A 20,387-nucleotide genomic window follows, 5' to 3' on the forward strand; every position below is an offset into this window, starting at 1 on the left:
AGCCTGACTGTAAGGCCAGATCCTCGTGTAGCTGGAGGGAGGGAGGACTGAGAGACGCGGGCACTGGCGTCGGGGCTCTTATCCCAGGAGGAGCTCTTGGGGAGAAGGTGCCTTGGGATCCGCTTTCTAACAGGAGCGCTGCAGGGCTCTCCGGGCCCGGGGAGATCGCCGTCCAGGGGGGCGCTGTGGCCCCGGACCCCTGCCACCTGCGCTCCGCGGGCCCCATCGGGCGGGGGCGGGGCGAAGGCTGCTCTGGTCTCGGGAAACCCGAGCCACCGCCCTTGGCCCCTCCCCCGGCCCCGCCTCCATCCCCGCGCCGGCCGAGCGGTCCTCGGCGGAGGCGGCGGGAGAGCGCGCCTTGGAGCGGCTCAGAGCGCCCGGGCCCCTTGCTCTACCGCCCCGAAGCCCCGCGCCGCGCCCCGAGGTCGCCCGCGCCGTCCGTGCACCCCCGCGCCTTTCGAGCCGCAGGCCGTCCAGGGCATCCTCCAGCCCCAGCCCCCGCCGGACCGGGATGGCCGCAGCCCGCGGCTGAGCCAGCCCGGGGGTGCCCCATGGGCCGGCCCGCGCCGCGCCCCCTCCGCGGCCGCCCCCTCAGGCCCGGGCCCCCCCAGGCGCCACGGGCCCAGGCGGCCCGAATGGCGGTGGCGGCGGCAGGGGCAGGGGCTGGGGCCGGCGCGGGCGGCAGGCGCGGCCACCACTGACGGGTAGTCCGGCGCCCCAGCAGGTAAGCAGGGGCAAGCGAGGGACCCACAAGGGACCGAGGTGAGGGGAGGACCGGCCCCATGTATGGCAGTATGGGGGGTCTTAGAGACTCGTAGTAGACCAGTACCTTCCCTGCCGGAGCCCAGAACCGGCGTATGTATGAGGGTGGGGTCAAGGGGCAACAGGTCGGCGCTTGGCGGAGGAGCGGGGTGGGGAGGGCGACCTTAAACGCCTCTCCAAGTCACGATCTGACGGGGAGGGAGTCCCTGTCGGACGGGGCGAGCGCACGTGTGCCTTCCCTGGCCCCCATGTGTGCGTCTGAGGAGGAGTGGGAGCTGGGGCAGCCGGAATCCCCTCCCCAGCCTCTAAGAGGGCGAGCCCTTTTGCCGTTTGGTCTACGAGGGGCCGTGGGGAGCATCCGGATCCCGCATACCCTGGGTGGGGGGCTGCCGTCGCGGCCCAGCTGCACGCAGAAGTAAACATCTGTCAGTGGCGAGTTCCAGCCGCGTTCCCTGCGCGCCGCCGCCGCCGCCGCCGGGGACACGGTGTCCTCCGGTAAGGACCCGGCTCTCTTGGCTCCTGGAGCCACTTGTTCAACCACAAGAGGGCGCGAACACATTTTATTTTTCGGAGGGGGGTCCTTAAGGGCAAAACCTGGACTTGAAGGAGAAAGGGCTGTGCCCCTCTTTCTTGCCTTTTAAAAGAGGCATTGTCTTGCTCGGGACAGTCTCAAAATTCTCCCGGGAGGAGCGGTGTGGGGGGGAGGGTTTCTCAGACCTAGGGCGCCGCATACGGTGGGCAGGTTTAGTACGGGGTTGGAGGGGAAAATGGCCCCTCCCAGGGGTTGCTGTCCCCCCTGCCCCCTCCCCAGGAAGCACCAGCACGTACTGTGGTGGCGTTGGCCCTGCTTAGCGGGCTTATGGTTACCTGCAAGGCTGGGCCACCAGCCCAGTTCCAGGGAGCAGGGCCAGGGGGCTGGTAAGGGGCACAGGGGACTGGACCCCTGATTTTCCTCACTCCTGCCTGCCTGCCCTGCCCTCTCCCTGCCAGACATCCTCTCTGTGTTCCCTGACACTCTTTGTCTGCCTTCAAGTGCCCCAGGCTGAGGAAGCCCCAATGGGGCGTGACTGGTCTAGGCGGATGTCAGTGGAGGGAAGACTCTTGGCTTTGCCAGATTCTCCCCACCCTCAGCCCCTTGCCTTGGGGCCCTTTGGACACCTCTCCAAACTCCCTTCATCCCAGGACTCCTGAGGGTCGGGACTTTGAAGCCACTCCTGGGCCTACCAGCCTACCCACAGCAAGCTGCAAAGAGCTGGTTCTAGGGGGTGCAGGGAAGAAAATCAAACATCCCCCCTCTGCAGCTGGGTGTGCAGTGTCTGGAATTCCACTATCAGCACTTGTCCCTCAAGTTTCAGGCCTCAGTTTTCAGGGAGGGAGCAGAGGATATAAAGAGTCTATGGTAGGAGAAGGAACCAAACAGTTTGTAGCCAGGCACAAAGACACAGTCAAGAGATTGTTTCAACAAATGTTCGTTCGTTGGACGGCAATGGTATGGCTGACTCTGGTGTCAGGGCTCCTGAGCCTTGTCCTTCAAGGGCAACAGACTTAGACCAAAGGTGGAGCCCAGAGTAGGGAACAAAGGCTCTATCTTAGGGTAGAGTGGTCAGGGAAGACTTCCTGGAGGAGGAGCTTTGGAGCTGGGGCTGTGAAGGATGAGTAGGAGTTTTCTCTTCTTTTTTAAACCTCACCAGAGGATATGTTTATTGACTTTAGAGAGAGAGAGGGGAAGGGAGGGAAAGAGGTAGAGAGAGAGAGAGAGAGAAACATCAATGTGAGAGAGAAACATGATCAGTTGCTTCCCATAAGCACCCCAACCGGGGATCGAACCTGTAACCTAAGTAAGTGCCCTAACCAGGAATTGAACCCACAACCTTTGGGTGTACAGGACAATGCTCCAACCAACTGAGCCACCAGGCCAGGGCAGTGAGTTTTCTAAGTGGAAAACAAAGCACAGTCCAGGTGGCACAGGCAGAGATCTAGAGGCAGGAAAGAATAGGCTGGTTGGTTGTGATGAATCCAGGGTGCCAGGGTGAGTGTGGGAAGGAGAGGCTGCTCTGAAATGTTGGCAGAGGGAGCGGTGGGCTGGGGCACATTACTGGAGGTCAGGGCTGGAAATACGGAGGAGAGAGGCATAGGTCTTTAACACGAATGGTGTCAGTGGGCCCAGCCATCTTTGCCGAGGGGTTGTGGGATTCCTCTGCAGATGTATCTCTCCTGGTCTCCCAAGGTGGGGCAGAGGGGCCCAGGGCAGGAAGAAATTAGTGGGTGGCCCCTGCTGGCAGCAGGTAGATGTCACTTCTCAGGTGGGGAAAGTGAGGCCCTGAGACAGGACACCATTTGTGCCTAAATAGTTTAGTGTGATGGGGACCTGAGGCAACATTTGAACTTGGAGAGATGGAAGAAGTGACTCAGGTGCCCTGGTTCCCAGGAAACTAGTGTTAGGGTTTGAGCTGAGCCTGGGGCCTGTGCCTCAGTTTCCTTTTCTGTCCATTGACCAGCTTTGTGTGATGTCCTGGCCACTCTCAGAGGATGCACAACCCTCACGCCACCTGCCAGGCCCCGCACCAGCTGCTCAGCTGTGCGCCGTGCCAGGCCTCATTAGGCTGATCCTGTTATCCTACCCCAGGCAGCCCCCTCCTGCCTGTCCCATATGCCTATGGGGCCAGTCCCAGACCAGCATGGTGCAGTCAAGGTGAGAATTTTACAGGCCAGCCGCAGAAGGCTGGGCTAGAAATGGTGGGTCCTTGGGTCTGAAAAACTGTGGCCCTGCGCCACACACACGCATACTCCCCAGCCCAGCCTCCCTGAGAAGGCACAGCAGATGCAGGAAGAGGGCCCCAGGTACTGGTGGAGAGAGGAGGACTGGCCCTGCAGGCAGGTCACAGGCCCCTGTGCCCTCTCCCACCTCATTTCCCCGCACTTCCCTGGCTCTGTTGCTCCAGTGGCCATGGTCACCTGGAACAGTCACAGTACCGTCTCACAGCCGTCGCTCCTGCAGGTCCCCCAACCCGGAATGCTCTCCTCAGATCTTCACTTGGTCCTAGCGCAAATGCTGCCTCCCCTGAGAAGCCCTCCTTGACCACTCAGCCTCAGAGCTGCTCCTAGTCACTACTGCTTTACCTCGCTTTATTTTTTTGTTTTTGTTGCACTGTCAACATCTAAATTACCATATTTATTTATTGTTTATAATCCATTGACCTGATTGGACAGTGAGTTGGCAAGGGTGGAGCCCAGGTTGGCCTTGGTCGTCCAGAGTTCCCTGCCTGGCTCAGCACACAGTAGGGGCTCAGTAAGTGTTTGCTGAGTTAATGTGTTAGGGGCAGAGCCCAGCCTAGCAGTCTGGGCTTTCTGCCATCTCTGGCCCCTTATTCACTTGCTAGTTCTGCTCTGCTGTATGTCTTTGAGGAAATACCTTACTTCCCTGAAGCTCAGCCCCATTTCTTCCCCAAACAGCAGAGCCTATCATACCCTCCCTGTGTCTCCTCTCCCTTCTTCATTACCCCGTTATCCAGAGCCCAGGCGTTGTGGAGCCGTTGCCAGAACAAGTCTGGAGTCAGACGCAGGTTCAACCTCAGCTCAACCACTTATTTGAACAAGTCAGTCTACCTCTCCAAGCCTCAGTTACTCTTTGTGGAAAACGGGGCTAGTAATAATAACATTTTCCAGGGACGGTGGGGAGAATTAAACACATGGAAAGCCCTTAGCACAGTGCTTTGCACTAAATAAATGGAATAGCCAACACTTCCAGGTGTTAATGTTATTGTTGTTAGAGAGGCCATGGTTAAGAATGTGGAAGAGCGGGTACTGGGCCTGGGGCTTTGAGGGATGAGTAGGAGTTTGCCCAATCACTGGTGTTCAAATCCCAGGCTTTGAACACCAAATCCCAGGCCACTTACACTCTGTTCGATGGGAGCAAGTCACTTCACTTTGGACCTCAGTCTTCCCTTCTACAAAATGGGAATAAAATAGTCCATACCTTGCTATGAGTCATTACATGTAAATTGCTTATGCCAGTAGTGTTGTTTGCTAGGGTTACTGTTAGCTGTGATTATTTTACTACTACTATTATCACAAAGCAACCAGCACAGTCTCCCCCAAGAAGCCACTCTCTCTCTGTCTGTCCACCCCTCAGCTGCACTTTGGCCATGACAAGCCCAGAGCCCTAACAGGAGCTCGGGCTGACACTTGATCATCAGAGTAGCAGGGGCCAGCGATGGCGCTAGCAGTGGAGCAGCAGGCAGCTCCTGGGCTGGGGGAAGAAGAAGAGAGACTATGCCGCCACCTCTGGCCAGGCCTGGAAGGGTCTGGTCTGCTGGGGGTGTCTGTGACTGTGCCTGCCGTGAGGCCGTCCCACGGGCTGGCCCCAGCCCCTGCACACGCAGCATCAGAACCAGCTGTGCTAGCCAGATGTTCCTGGTTTACCCCCAGATGTGTGTTGCCAGCTCAAGACTGCCCTGGCCTCCCCGTCCCCACCATGGGTGGGGCTGGGCCCTGGGGCTCTCCACGGGAGGGGACACATTTTTGTGGGCTGCAGAGTTTGTTTCTTGTTTTGCAGAACCATTGAGTCTTGCCTTGAGAGAGGCCCAAATCCCACCCATCGTAGGACCTCAGTTTCCCCATCAGTGGATCCCCAGGGGCCATCTGGGGGAGAGGAGACGAGCAGGGCTCTCCTGGGAGCAGGCCCAGCTGCCAGCCGTGGAGCTGCCAGTGCTGACGGGGGAAACAGAGGTACAGGCCTGCAAGCACGCGTGTCCGAGGGCCAGGCCCAGCCATTGCCGTCGGCCGAGTCTTCAGAACTTCACTGAATTAATTAAATGGCCCTCCAAATGAGGGAGGGCTCCTGGGCAGTCCATTGTACAGATGGGGAAACTGAGGCTCAGAGAGGAAGAGGAGCATGTTACCCAGCCAGGAGGAGGCAGAGCAGGGACCCAGACTCAGCGGTCTGGGGTACCGAGTGCTACAGTCAGTGCTCACAGACACACGCCTTCCTTGGTGTGCGGGCTACCTCCATGTCTGCCCGTATGGCTCCACAGCCCGGCTCGCTGTGGGCCGTGATGGCAGCCCTACTAGCCACCCCATTGAGCCCTCCCAGGTCCTTCCGGCATTCCCACAGTGCTGGGTGGCCCCTTTCGGACACTTTCTGAAGATGGGGAAACTGAGTTATGGGAGGACCAGGGATGTGTCCAGGAGTGAGGGGGAAAGGAAGAAGAGAACACGTGGAGGGAGGCACCAAAAGCATGGAGACCTGGGAGCTGCAGCCAGCTCATGCCTCTGTGAACAGAATTATTGCAATAACCCAGCCAAGGCTGTTCCTCCAGAAACTCCTACCCCAGAAAAGACAGGCATGGACATAGACACTATGCTGCAGGGCTGGGCAAGAGGGAGGGACTTGTGGCAAGGGTGCCAAGATGGGGAGCAGGGAAGTCTTCCTGGAGAAGGGGCTTTAGGACCTAGGGCTTTGAAGGATGAGTAGGAGTTTGCCCAGTGACGACAGGCCCCAATTCCAGGCCTCCCCAGACTGAAGGGGTGAGTGGATTGAGGGAGGGGTCACCTCTCATCCTTTCTGTCCCTGGGAGCAAGCATGAAGCAGGTGCTTCCCTGAGGCCAGGAGCTCTGCAGTACAGAGGCTGTTCACCCTGGGAACAAGTATGCCTGGTGGATGTCCCTGGGAAACCTTGTGGACAGGTGGAGCCCCAGGGCGTTGCCTGGACACCAGGATAATGAGCAGCATTTCCTGGCACCACCAAGGAAGCTGCCAGAAACACCCACACACCTTCACCCTGATTGCCTGCTCCTTGGATGATTGGAAGGACCTGCCTAGTTGACTGACTTTGGGCTAATCATCACTACTCCTCTCTGAGTCGCAGATTCGCCTCCCACCCGGCCCCAGCCCTGGGGATACTGTGGCCTTCAGTTAGAGATGGAGGTCTAGCCTCAATCCCTCTTGCTGCAGTTCAGACTAGCCTGGCCCCTAAGTAGGAAGGTTGCTCCCTTCCCCCTACAGTGAGGACTCTCCAGGGTTTGGACATTGTCTGAGGGCTTGGAAGGGAACTGGCCAGTCCCCATCGGGGCAGTGTGGGTGGCACCTCAGATGCCTGCAGGTGTGAACCTTGGCTGGGTGCCAGGGGCAGGACAATTCTCTCCTGGGTCATTCTGCCTCCTCCACTGCCACAGGCCTCACCCTCAGCCCACTGTGAGGGTGCCGTACACTGTTCCTCTGGTATCTTAGCAGCGAGAAGCCAACAGCACTGAGGGTGTGCACGTGTGTGTGCCCTGCATGCATGAGCTTGTAGCCAGAATGCAGTCACACTACTGTGTGTGCATGGTACTGTTTGAGTGTGATCATGTTTAAGTGTAATGTAAATTGCCCACGTGGAAGTGCATGAGTGTGAAACACACTAGCATGTGCACATGGTAGTGTGTGAGTGCTGTAATGCATGTGTCTAAAAATACCCAAGTGTGTGAGTGTGAAACAGTGTGTGGGTGTGGTAGTGCTCCCATGAGGTTCTGATCATGTTGGAGTATGTGAGTGTGAAAACATGAGTGTGTGATTGCGTGCAAGTGTGTGTGATGCTAGAAGATTAGTGATGAGAATATCCAAGTATGTGATAATGTTTGAGAGGAGTATGAAAACGCCCTAGTGTGTGAGTATGGTCGTGTTTGGGTGTGTGAGAACTCCCAAATATGTATGTGATAGTGCTCAGGTGTATGAATGTTAGGGTTTCAATGTATTTAAAAATGTCCAAATGCATGATTGTATGAAAACATTGAGTGTGTAAATGGGATATTTGACAGTGTAAAAACACCCAACACCCATGCGTGAGTGGGACACAGTGTGCGCAAGAATGAGCATGCTGGGTGTAAATGAGTGCGAGCCCCAAATGCGCTGCGAGGCACCCACCTCCCTGAGTCTCCAGGCCTCCATTACACAAGCACACCTGGGCCCTCCCCGTGCCCTCCGCCACACCCGCATCGCCCTCTCAGGGTCAGGTCTGTGCCAGAGACAAACCAGTTGGGTGACCCCCTTACAGAAAGGCCCATTGTTAACAGATGCTTATCAGCTGGCATGCTGGGCCCCCTCCACTGTCAGCCCCCCTGTTTTCCTGTCCCCCATCAGAGCTCTGGTGGGGTCTACTGCTTCAAGGCTGCCGGGGGAGGGGTGGGGATGAACTCCTCTGGCCAGGTCATCTCTTGGCTCTTGTCTCACCCACCCTCTCAGTCCCCTCTTGAGCCCTTAGGAGAGACAGAGGACCACGGCCTGGCGCTGCACAGGGGCCTGGTTCCAACAGGGAGGCTGAAGCACACTGCTCCAAGGCTTGGGTTTGAGAGCAAGCGGGGTGCTGGGATCAAGAGAAAGCCGGGTTCACCCGCGGTCTTGAGCCTGGGTGGGTTTCCCTGCCATCTCCCCCTGCTAGGGGTTGTGGCCACCAGAGTTCTAATCTCAGCTCTGTGACCTTGGGTAAGTCGTGTTACTGCTCTAGTCCTCAGTTTCCCCATCTGTGAAATGGGGATAAAGATTCTTGTGAGGTTGGAATGACTTAATGTACACTGTTTACAGAACAGGATCGTCATATAGTAGGTGCTCATTAAGAATAAAGGGGGTTTCCCTGACTGGTGTGGCTCAGTGGGTTGGGCGTCTCCCCTCAAAGCGAGAGGTCGCTGCTTTGATTCCCAGCTGGGGCACACGCCTGGGTCCCCGGTCGGGCATATGAGAGGCAGCGAATCGATGTTGATCGCTTACATCGGTGTTTCTTTCCCTCCCTCCCTCCCTCCCTGCCTCTCTAAAAGTAAGTAAAATCTTTTTAAATAAATAAATAAATAAATAAAGGGGGTGCCCTGGCTGGGCAGGTCACTTGGTTAGGGTGTTGTCCAGACACGCCAAGGTTGGGGGTTCCATCCTTGATCAGGGCACGTACAAGAATCGACCAACGAATGCATAAAGAAGTGGACCAAAAAATCAATGTTGCTCTCTCTCTCCAATCAATAAATAAAAATTTAAAAAAGAATAAAGGGGTGGCTTTGGGCACCTGACAAATGGCTGACCTCTGCTAGCTGCACAACCTTGAGAATGAAATATTCTCCCTGCAGCCCACAAGGCCCCACACAACCTGCCGTCACCTCCCCTGCCTCATTCTGCTCCAGTCACAGGGGCCCGCCGCCTCCCTGTTCCTTCAACAAGCCCGGCCTGGTCCTGCCCCCAGGCCTTTGTAAGTGCTGTGCCCTCAGATATCCAGCCTGGCCCAGGGTTTGTTTACATGCCCCCATGTCTGGGAGCTCATTCTCTACCACCGCCACCAGCAGCAATAAGAATTGTGATACCACGTAGTCCTTGGAGTGACTCGACAGCCTCTGCTCCAAAGCCCAGCCCAGTCCAGCCCATGTGATGTGCCTGGTGTTAAAGAGCCCGCGTTGGAATCTCAGGTCCTTTTCTAGACAAATGCCCTTCGACAAGCCCCTTCCTGTCTGTTTTGTGCCTCAGTTTCCTCAGCTGTAAAATGGAGGTAATAGAGCGTCTCTCCTGGGCTCAGCACGGGGTCTTGTACAGAGTAGGCATTTCATGAATACCCACTGTTAACACTGCCTGCTGGGTGTAGGTCCTGTGCCGGTGCATCGGTGAGACGGGAGCAGGCGCTGCGTAACCACGCACCCACCGCTGGGCCTACGCAGATCACACGCAAATGAAATGGAAATAACTGCCCTGCGCCCAGTCAAGCAGCCTGTGCGCAGAGGTGCGCCCATGGGGGCGCCCGGCACCCCGCAGCCGAGCCCAGTTGCTGACCCGCGTCCAGCCCGGCTTTCAGCGCTCTGTGTAAATGTTTACACCGGGCTTGTCGCCAGGCCCTGCGCGGGCCAGCACCAGGCAGCCGGGTGGGGGAATGTAAACGAGGGCCAGGGGCCCCCAGGCAGCAGGGAGCTGCTCTGACACTGTTGTTGGGGTGCACGAGGGGTATTAAACACTGTGTGCACTAAGCATGACGCTCCCAGGCAGTCACAGCACCGAGTAATGGATGCTTTGATGGGGGACGCTCAGGGCCTGGTGTGGGGGGCAGTCAGGGAAGGCTTCCTGGGGGAGGCGCTGGTCCAAGAGGAACCCAAAGGGGGATAGAAGTGGGGAGGGAGAGAAAAGTGTGCTGGGTGGAAGGACCAGCTTGTGCAATAGCCTGGAAGTGGGTCCAGAGCAGCTTTGGTTCATCGCAGCCCATTCCTGGGAATCAGTTTACCTGTCTAGAGAGTAAACTGAGGCTCTGAAAGGGGCAGGAAGTCACTCCCAAGGACATCTTAGTTAAGGAACAAAGACTCAATCCCAAGGTTTCTGCCTCCCAGAGTATTCAAAGAACCGGGTCTCCCGGCCACCCTTACCCCACAGTGCCCCCTACTGGGAATGCCTTCACTTTTCACTCTTTCCCTAAAGCACTGGGCTCCTGGCTGGATTGGCCAAGCTTGATTCAGCCTCAGTGCCTTTGCACTGGCTGTTCCCCCTGCCTGAGATACCACTCTCTTCTACCTGGCCAGCTGCTATCTTTGTTTAAGTCTCAACTTTCCTCAACTCTCAGGAAAGCACTCTGGGGCCCCAGGTGGGGCAGTTCCCTGATACTTCTGGCACAGCACCTACCCTTCCTTCGCAGTGTTATTCACAGCCATGTTCAGTGGTCCCTTGCTAAATCATGTCTGTTATTATTGATCGTTAAGCAGCAGTGGTTCCAAATCAGAGGCCCCACTGTGTCCCCAGTGCCTGGCCCAGTACCCCGTGCCTGTTTGTTGCCTGGCGGACCGAGGCTGTTGGGCTGACCATCCCATGCCCACAGGCCAAGGATGCAGCGCTGGAAGGCAGCGGCCTTGGCCTCAGTGCTCTGCAGCTCTGTGCTGTCCATCTGGATGTGTCGGGATGGCCTGCTCCTCAACCAACGCCTCGGACCCGCGTTAGCCCCGCTGCGCCGGCCACCTCGCACCCTGGATGCCCGGATCGCCCGCCTGGCCCAGTGTAAGCCCCTCTCCTGGTCTTGGGTCAGATACCCCCAACATGGGGGTGGCCATACTGGTGGAACTTCAGGCAGTGGGACCAGGCCACAGAGGCTTTTTAAAGATGGGGTGGAGGGAGGGTGCAATCCCCCAGAGGCCTGGAGTGGGGGATGGCTCCTGGGAACTGGGGTCTCTTAGCTCAACTGTCACAAGGAATTAGGCTCTGTCCCTTGGGGGTCAGGGGGCCAGATGGAGATTAGACCTAGGAACTCAGCTGGGTAGCCCTCCACAGCACAGTGTAGGGAGGAGGAGCTGGACTGGAGGCCCCAGTGACCTGTATGGGTTAACAGGGACAAGAAGGGGGAAGACAGACCTAGAAACAGAGGCAGAGAAGCACAGACAGACAGACAAGGGTTGGAGAGACCGATGTGGAAAAGGCAGGGAGGTAGAGAAGTGAAACACCCACCTGGGGAATGCGGCCACTTGATCCAACTCCCCACGTGCCTCTGGCGCCGGTCCTGTATAAGTTCTGCAAGGGCCCCGACCTTGTGTGTGCACGCACATGCCCACACGGTATGCCCGTGTGGGTGGCTGGGATGTAAGTGCAGGCCTGGCGCATGCATGGCGCATGCAGGTGGCAACCGCACGCACACCCGTCCTGCCAGACCACACAGTCCTTTCTTGTCTTAACAGTACATAGTGGTGGCCTCCGGCATGGACTTCACTCCCACCCCCACTCCTTGCCTTGTAGACCAGAGTCCTTTCCAGGACACTGGGTCCCAGAGTCCTGGGTGGGGCCCCTGAAAGCTAGTGCTCCAGGTTCTGGGGGCAAAGCACCAATGATGGGATTCACTGGGAGGTGTCTCAGCCCATGGGTGGTGCCTGCCAGCCCTGTGTCCTATCCCTGTACCCAGATGTACTGCAAGAAGGGAGTGGCTGCTGATTCCCCCAAGGCCTCATGTTCTAGTCCCTGGGACTAATGCGCTGATGGTGGAATTTCAGGCTTGGGGTGGGGGGGAGGGCAGGGAGCAGGTCTCATCTCTTTGCGTTCCAGACCCTATGCATGTGGCCAGGCCTGCTGGAGGGATGCAGGGACAGATATACTAAAAGATTATTCACTGTTTATCTGAAATTCAAACTTAACTGGGCATCTGTACTTCATCTGGCAGCCTCCCAAAAAGCTCTCTAGATGCACACCTTGGGGTGTGCACACTAAATGGGCAACTGTAGGCACCAGAAGTGAGCCAGGCTCAAACTTAAACCCAGAGCAGACAGTGCTGGTCATCCCGGTCCTCCTCCTGGGCTGCAAGAACTCAGAAAAGGCTGTTCCGTCGCCCCCCACTTTCCACCCTCCCAGCCACAAACACAGCAGGTACTCGGCAAGCTCTGCAAGCAGCATTGAGCCGAGAGGGAGACAGGCACAGCAGGGCCATCACTGCCTGAAGTTGTACGAGGACAGTGGCAGAGCTAGGCTCAGAACAGGGGCTTGTCTGTTTTCTGAGATCCCCTGTGGAAATAGACACCCCCTGGGCAACCGTCCCTCCCCCTCAGGCTTCCCTTTTACTTGTTTTGACAGCCAGGTGCGCTAGCCTTGGGGGCAGGTGGGGGCTAAACTCAGGATTTCTTCTCCCAACCACAAGTTGGACTGCAACCTGTCAGGGGCTGGGAGCCTCCCAACAGCCATTTCAACGCCTGCGCTTCTCTCCTGGGGCCGTGGAGTATAACAGGTTCTCAAATAAAGTTATTTCCTCAAACATAGTTTTGTTATAACGATGAGATGCCTTAGGAACTTAACTCTTCTTTATGTCAATTAGCCTTTGGTAAAACTGGTTTCATTCTTTGTTGTTTCGCCGCAGTTCCAAGAACTACCTATGATGTACAGTAAGGACTGACTGTACTGGGGCAGGGCCAGTCTCTTGGGAAATAAATTTAGGCTACAGGACCCTGGGATTCTGTGAGTCTGGGCACCTCCCGGCAGCTGTGGGTGAAGAGGGCTGAACTTGGGCCAAACTTGGGCACTTGACAGAGGCCGGAAGAATGCTATCTGGGTGTGTGTCCCTCCCTGCCACCTGCTGGTGGTAGAGCCTTGGCCACGTCTGCTCTTTTGGGTGCCCAGTTTCCTTGCCTGTAACATGAGAGTGGCCCTGACAATAGCTGCTGCCACTCCACGTCCTGGGGTACGCACGCAGGCCCCAGTGCCCGCTGCCCCTCTGCGTGTTCTGAGAAGCCCAAACACCTCGACTTGGGTTTCCGGATGGGGGAACTGAGTCCCACTGCACAGTGGAGCAGTAGGGACAGGATGGAGGGTTGTGAGCAGCCCAGGAGCTCAGAAAAGATGTGGGGGCTTTGGGTGGGGGACCCCAGAGAGTGAAGCAGAGACCCATACAGTTCAACTAAAGGGTGAGGGGTTGGGGTGGGGGAAGCAGCACTCCAACACTTGTCACAGAGGGTGTGTCAGCACCCTGGGGCAGCCCAGCATAAGGATGGGATCCACAGACAGTATTGGGGGGAGGGTTGCCCAGAGTGGCTGAGACACCCAGATCAGCTCAGCTCAGCTCAGCTCAGGTGGGGCAGGCTGGAAAGTGGTCCAGGGCACCCAGGAAGGGTTAGCCAGGCTCTGAGCAGCTCAGCATAGGAGCAGGGTCCAGAAAGGTGTTGGTAGCCTTGGGGGCCAAGCGTGGGGGTCTGGATATGCACCCCTCCAACAACGCCCAGGCAGATGCGCTGGCGCCCCAGCGTCCCCTCAAGGGTCATTTTTTGCAGGGGAACATCGAGGGGAGGGGGCTCCCTCCCGCCACCCGCTGACCCCCACCCCCTTCTCTCCCTCCCCTCGCAGACCGTGCACTGCTGCAGGGTGCCCCGGATGCCGTGGACCTGCGCAACCTGACGCCATGGGCCGGACGGCCCCCGAGTCCCCGCCGTCGGGCGGGACCCCGGCGGCGGCGCGCGCGTGCGCGGTCCGGGACGCGGCCGTGCGGGCTGCGCGAACTCGAGGTGCGCGTGAGCGAGTTGGGCCTGGGCTACGCGTCGGACGAGACGGTGCTGTTCCGCTACTGCGCAGGCGCTTGCGAGGCGGCCGCGCGCGTCTACGACCTGGGCCTGCGGCGCCTGCGCCAGCGGCGGCGCGTGCGGCGGGAGAGGGTTCGCGCCCAGCCCTGCTGCCGCCCGACGGCCTACGAGGACGAAGTGTCCTTCCTGGACGCGCACAGCCGCTATCACACGGTGCACGAGCTGTCGGCGCGCGAGTGCGCCTGCGTGTGACCCTACCTCACCGGTCCCGGCCGGACGGCGGCCACTTCCCCTGCCCCGACGGCACCCACAGCCCGGCCTGGCAAACCCCGCGACAGACTGCCCAGGCGCTGAAGATGCCGTCGAGGCCTCGGGACTCTTGCAATAACTGTACAGAGATAAAGTGTGGAAAATAGAGCCAGGTCTTGATTTTGCGCACCAGGGGTGTCCACCTCTTGGAGGGGGAGGGCGTGTGGGAAAGCGGCGCATCTCCACTGGGAAAAAGGGGATGGGTGCGGGTATCACCTGCAGGATGGCAGGGAGATCCCGTTTGCTTTGGGGGAAAAGGAAATATTCGAAGAGGGTCCCGTCTCAGGGTACAAGCGGGGAAATAGGGTGCATCGGGGCCATGTGGTCAGGACCGTCCATCTCACTTCCCTGCAGGTTTCTGCGCTCCTTCCCAGCGTGTCCCATCCCAGCAAGATGTGTTGCTGGGGGAAGATGGAGTCACAGTGTAGATGAGACCGTCCAGCTGGACCCAGTCTCCGCGGGGTGTCCCCATCCCCACCTCCACACAGTGTGTGCTTCCGGGGAGGGAAAGGAGGGAATGGAGGTTGGTAGGGGAAGGTGGAGGCAATCTGCAGAAGAGACCAAGGTCCAGGCGGACCCGAGCGTCCCTCACCTGACGAGAATCCTCACGCCGGTCAGCGCCCTCTAGAGTGACCTCGAAGGCGCTATCTTCTTTTACTAGCTAAAAATATTTGTGCGCTGCCCATCTCCCCGTGGGGATAGGTCTGGGGAGGACGCCAGCCCCGTCCAGCCCGAAACCGGCGCCTGCTGGGGCAGAGCCGGCCCCAAGGGATCTAGGTCCTGGCCCATAAAAACCCTGCCCGAAGCTCGAAGCTCGAGGGGGGATTTATGACGAGCCCCAGCAGAGGACGGAAAAAGCGCTGGGCGGGGTTTAGATTTGCCCGCGGAGTCACCTTGATGCTTGGCAGGCCCAGGAATGGCGCAGGGTGTTGAGTTCCCAGAGCACAGGGAGGGATCAGGGGGTCCCCTGGTCTGAAAAGAGGCGGGTGAGGGGGCGGGCGCTTCGAGCTGAGCTCGGGGCTGTCATCTAAAAGACTAGAGGGCGTGGACCCTTCCTCTCCAGCCCCTTAGACTGGGGGCTCCCAAAGGAACATCCCATTCCCTCTTTCCCACACATTTGAATTCAAGACCACCCTCTAACCACCACATCCTTTCCAGACCCAATCCGGGTCCAGAAGCTGGAGGGCTCCAATCAGAAACTGTCCCCAAGGAGGATCACATAGCCAGGCAGGAACGTTCCGCAGCTCCCTGCTCCCCAGGGCCCCGGTTGTAGCTAGAGAAACTCGAGGCAGCTAACAGGCAGGACTTACACGGAGCTCCAAGAGCATGGTTTGGCAGCCAGGCCTCAGCCAGTGGGTGGTCTGCTTGGAAGACAGTTTCAGGACGGAGGCTGGCTGGGGCCCCTGCCCGCCCCCGCAGTATTCTGTCTCAGGTTTGTGGCGGTGGATTCCTCCACTGTTTGGGTTGACTCATCCTGGCATGGCAGAGAGGCTGGAGTCCCCAGACACTGCGGAAGCTGAGCCTCGGTTTCCCCATCCTAGAGGTCCCTGACCCTCAACGAGTGGAAAAATTGGCCCTGAAGCCTGCGTTTGTAGTCCCTGGAGCTTGGCTTTGTGTTTGTGTGTGTGTGTACACCCCACCCCTGGCCTCCTGGGACCTTAGCCTCCCTGTCTCCCACCCAGATCCAGTGTCCCAACCACAGAGCTCTGGCTTAGCCTGCTAAATAATTGAAATGTAAACAGGGCGCCCCACAGACCCCTGGGGCGGGGGTTCTCAGCTCAGGTCACACACACACACACACACACACACACATGGCACAGAGACTGCCACCCACATGGGGTTTAACAGAATCACACCCAGGCCCACAGCCCACATGCTTACACGCTCAGTTGTTATTTATTCTCGGAACTGCACACTCCAGGAGGGGCCCCCTCAGAGTCACCACTCATTTGAAAAAAAGGACACAGATTCGCGAATTCTGTCACACACAGCCTCGCACACTCTCGCTGACGGTCACGCTCCTGGCCCTGCGTGATCCTCACGTGTCGCACACACAGCGTCACACTCTCTCCCCCTCTACCACCTTTGAGGGGTGGTCCCGCCCTTGTGCCAGCCCTGCCTCATGGTGACCCCAAGACAGCCTGGCCCCCACTTTCCAGTCCCTCTGGGTCATCCTCTCCCCACTGTGCCTGATGGGCTTGACCTTAAGGGGTTTTCCACCTCTTGACATTTGTGGCCAGACTGTTCTGGGTTCGGGGGGCCACGAAGGCCTTTCGGGCGGCGTTCCTGACCCCCCACCCACTTGATGCTAACAGTCCACTCTAAGTCTGGACAACTACAAATGTCCCCAGTCATTGCCGAATGTCCCCTGGGGGGCAGAGTTGCCCTGGAGTGAGAACCTCTGTTCTAGAATAAGGGAGGACACATCAGTTTTTGTTGGAGCGTTTCATCTGGAAGACGGTGCCAATATTGCCTTCTTGCCTGTCCCACAGGCAGTTACAGCAGCGGTAATAACCACAAGCAGATCCAGCAGGGCCATCGCTAGTGGGAGGGAACTGAGGCCAGGCAGGGCATACCTTGGTGGATGAGGTCTCCAGCATCCCACATCCCCAGCAAGTGAGACCCCCTCCCCCAGCCCCTGGGTCCCAGCAAGTGAGGTCCCTGGCAGGTGTAGTTCCCAGAGCCCAGATTCCTGGCAGCAGAGGTGCCCGGTAGGTGAAGTCCCAGGTAAGTGAGATCTGCAGGTGAGATTCCTAGCATGTGAGACAACCCCCACTCCACCCCCCGTAGGTGAGGTCCCTGGCAGGCGAGGTTCCTGACAGCAGAAGTGGCTGGCAGGTGAAGCCCCAGGCTGGCCGGCCCATGTGAACCAGGAGGCTATGCTGGTCACTGTGTGGTGCAGCCTCCAGCAAGCCTCGCAAAACATCAGGTCCCAGCGGAAGGATGGAGGCTGCGGAATCTCCTGCCAGCGGAAGTAACTCAGGTAGTGGGCGTGGTCTCCGTCCACCACTAGCAGATACCTGGCCAGCTCCTTGGGGCTCTGGAAGCTGTAAAGCGGATGAAGGTATCGGGGCAGGAATTGGTGCTCCTCCTGCTGGGGCTCAACAGGAGGCCCCATTGTCACGGTCATGGTCCAGGCCTGCAGGGCATTCTTCCACGGCTTCTCTGTGATGCAGGTGGGGTGCAAGTTGTCAAAAGCCAGGTAAAACTTGTACTGGGACAGCTACTTGGTCACGACTGCTGGAGCAGTGGCTTGTGGAGCCCCTGTACACATCCACTTTGAGGTGAACCTAAAGCATCTGGTCGAATCCTTCTTCTAGCTGGACACCATCCCGCCACCAGCTTGGTCTTGGCTGAGAGGTTGACTGGTGCGCCCTCCAGCTGGCTGGGCCACGGCTCAAACCAGCCCTACCGCGTGATGCCTGAGTCTGTGTGGTAGGATTCGGTGAGAGTGAAGTGCCCACACAGGACCTTCAGTGGTGGACCGTGGCCGGACAGGTCCAGGTTGAACCAGACCCAGTGCTGGCTGGGTGGCCAGGGGAAGGTGGAAACTGCGCCTGCGGTTGGTAGCTGACCTCTCAAGGATGCGTGGGGGCTGCACCCACCCAATGGTACACGCTGCAGTTGGCGGCCAGCTGGCAGTTGTCTGGGTGGGGCCACAGCTCTGGGCAGCGGGACAGAGGTGCAGGATGTTAAATGTCCGTGTCCACAGCAGAAGAAGCAGGGACAGGTGGGCGGGGGGCCCGAGGTGGCCTGGCAGGGTCCCTTCAGAGGACATTGACCCTGCCCACCCTTTGAGAGCTGTGATGAGAGAGCCCATTGTCGACCTAGGGGACCGCATGGGCTTGTGGGACACACGCAGGTAGGAGAAGAAGCACATGGCCAAAAGCAGCTGCAACAGTACCGGCATTATCCCCCAAGGAGATAATGGCACCAGGGACATCGTGTCTTGGCCCAGCCGAGTGGATCCGTGGGTCAGAAAAGCTGGGAGGAGGAAAAGTGGAGACAGCATCATTAATAACAAAAATAATAGCCCACGCCCAGGGGGCACACGTGGGTGACCAACGTTCGTATTCATGACTCCTGAGGCAGGCACTGGTGTGATTCCTATCTTACAGATGAGAAAACTGAGGCCAAGTGACTCAGATGAGGAAATGGCAGAGCCGGAATTCCAACAAAAACAGGGACCCGAGGCCACTTCCTCCTAGGCACTAGGCAACACAACCTCTCCACCTGGGGAGGGGTCCCCAGGGAAGGTGGGGCAGGTCCCAACAGCTGCCAGGTCCCACCTTGATCCTTTCTCAGCTTTCTTAGACTCTTCCTCAGTCTGGGGTAGAAGACAGGGTTAGTTACAAGAGGCTTCCAGTGCCTTGGAATTGAGGCTTAAATCCAGGGCTCTGTCTGGGAGAGGTACAGTACAATAGGATTGGGCTTTGAAGGTTATGTAGGAGCTCACCAGGTCAAGTAGGAGTCAGGGGGCTGAGTGTTCATGGAAGAAGAAACAGCCAATGCAAAAGCCCAGAGGTGAAAGAGAGCCTGGCCTGTTTGCAGGGAGAGCAAGAAAAGTGCTCAGGGATGCCAGTGTGAACTGGATTTTACATTTACTTAGTGTTTCACATTCAATAAGTACTCAAAAACAGATTCTCTGGGTCTGTGCTGGCTGATTTCCCAAAATTCCCGGTCTTTCTTGTCCCCACCAGTGGTCACAAAGTCCTCCCAGACGCCAGACTCCAGACGCCAGACTCCAACCACTGGAGCAGAAATCTACCTCTGGTGTGCAGCCCCAGAGCTGCCCATTTCACAGATGAGAGAACTGAGGCCCAGAGAGACGCATCTGTCTCTTGCCTAAACACACAAAGCTATAGCCATTATGATCCAGAACCTCAACTCTCCCCTCTCAACATAACCCCAAACTTCTCTCCCACTTTGCAGGTGGAGCCCAAATCTACAGCCCAGCGTGGTCCAGTAGGACTTTCTGCCATCAGGGAACTGTTCTACATCCGCACCGTCCAGTTCACTGGCCACTAGCCCTGTATGGCTCCTGAGCTCTTGAAATGTGGCTGTTGTGGCTGAGGAATGGGAGTTGTTACTGCTCATTCACAGTTAAAAACAGATACTCTCTTCTGTAAATCGAAAACAACTTGAAAATAAAAAGTAAACCCAAACCAAAAACAGTGTCTGGTTCTCAATTTAATGACTGGGAAATGTTTAAGTACATTTGGAACATCTTGGGTGTGCAGAGCTGTTTCTTCCGCTCTATGTTTTATGGGGTCTAAGTACAGATTAAGTATTTACAATGAAAAGTGAGGATCTGGCCCTGGCTGGTGTAGTTGGTTAGACTGTTGGCCTGAAGACCGAACAATTGTGGGTTTGATTCCCAGTCAGGGCCCATGCCTAAGTTGAGGATTCAATTGATGTTTTTCTCTCTCCTTTCTCCTCTCTCTAAAAGTAATAAGAAAATTGCATAGCTCAGTGGATTGAGTGCCGGCCTGCGAATAAAAGGGTAACCGGTTCGATTCCCAGTCAGGGCACATGCCTGGGTTGTGGGCCAGGTCCCCAGTTGGGAGTGTGTGAGAGGCAACCACACATTGATGTTTCTCTCCCTCTCTTCCTCCCTCCCTTCCTCCCTCCCTCCCCCTCTCTCTGGAAATAAATACATGACATATATATATTTTAAAAGTAATAAGAAAATGTCCTCGGTGAGGCTAAAAGAGAGAAGGGAGTTCTGCCTTAGGTGCACTGCCGTAAAGCGTACACCGGGTTTCCAAGACGTGAGAAGAAAAAGAGAATGAAAATATCTCAATAATTTTACTATCGATCACATTTTGAAATAATACCAGTTTGGGTCTATTGGGTTAAAGAAAGTATATTATTAAATTAATTTTATAAAATATACTCTGGATTGCTAAGGCTTTGTATGAAAAAAGGATGTAAAATAGCTCATTAATTTCTATATTGATTACATATTGAGATCATGCTCTGGATATACTGGGTAAAGTAAAATATATCATTAACATTAGCTTTACTAGTATCTTTCTATTCTATTATTTTTAATGTGGTTGCTAGAACATCGAAAATCACAGCCCTGACTAGTGTGAGTCAGTGGGTTGCATGTCATCCTGCAAACCAAAAGGTCGCTGGTTTGACTCCCAGTCAGGGCACATGCCTGGGTTGCGGGCCAGGTCCCTGGTTAGAGGCGTGCGAGAGGCAACCAATTGATGTTTCTCTTGCACATTGATGTTTCTCTCCCTCTCTTTCTCCCCCCCCCCTCTAAAAAGAAATAAAATATTTTAAAAAAGAAAATCAAAAATTACATTGCATGTGGCAGAAAAAAGTTTGGCGCTTCC

General features: G+C 56.8%; 1 protein-coding gene across 1 annotated transcript; it reads left to right on the forward strand.

Annotated features, from left to right (window-relative positions):
* Window positions 1-330: 330 nt before the first annotated feature.
* Window positions 331-14,148, forward strand: NRTN (neurturin). Its single transcript, XM_024569163.4, has 3 exons — window positions 331-724; window positions 10,569-10,744; window positions 13,559-14,148. The coding sequence occupies exons 2-3, from the start codon at window positions 10,576-10,578 to the stop codon at window positions 13,981-13,983; spliced, it is 594 nt and encodes a 197-aa protein (XP_024424931.2). The 5' UTR covers window positions 331-724; window positions 10,569-10,575; the 3' UTR covers window positions 13,984-14,148.
* Window positions 14,149-20,387: the final 6,239 nt, after the last annotated feature.

This window comes from Desmodus rotundus, chromosome 9, assembly GCF_022682495.2.
Source record: "Desmodus rotundus isolate HL8 chromosome 9, HLdesRot8A.1, whole genome shotgun sequence".
Classification (NCBI taxonomy): Eukaryota; Metazoa; Chordata; class Mammalia; order Chiroptera; family Phyllostomidae; genus Desmodus; species Desmodus rotundus.

Coding starts and splice junctions, on each gene's coding strand:
- NRTN (XM_024569163.4), top strand. CDS start 10,576: ATGCAGCGCTGGAAGGCAGCGGCCTTGGCCTCAGTGCTCTGCAGCTCT. Junction 10,745..13,558: donor GATCGCCCGCCTGGCCCAGT/GTAAGCCCCTCT, acceptor CTCCCCTCGCAG/ACCGTGCACTGCTGCAGGGT.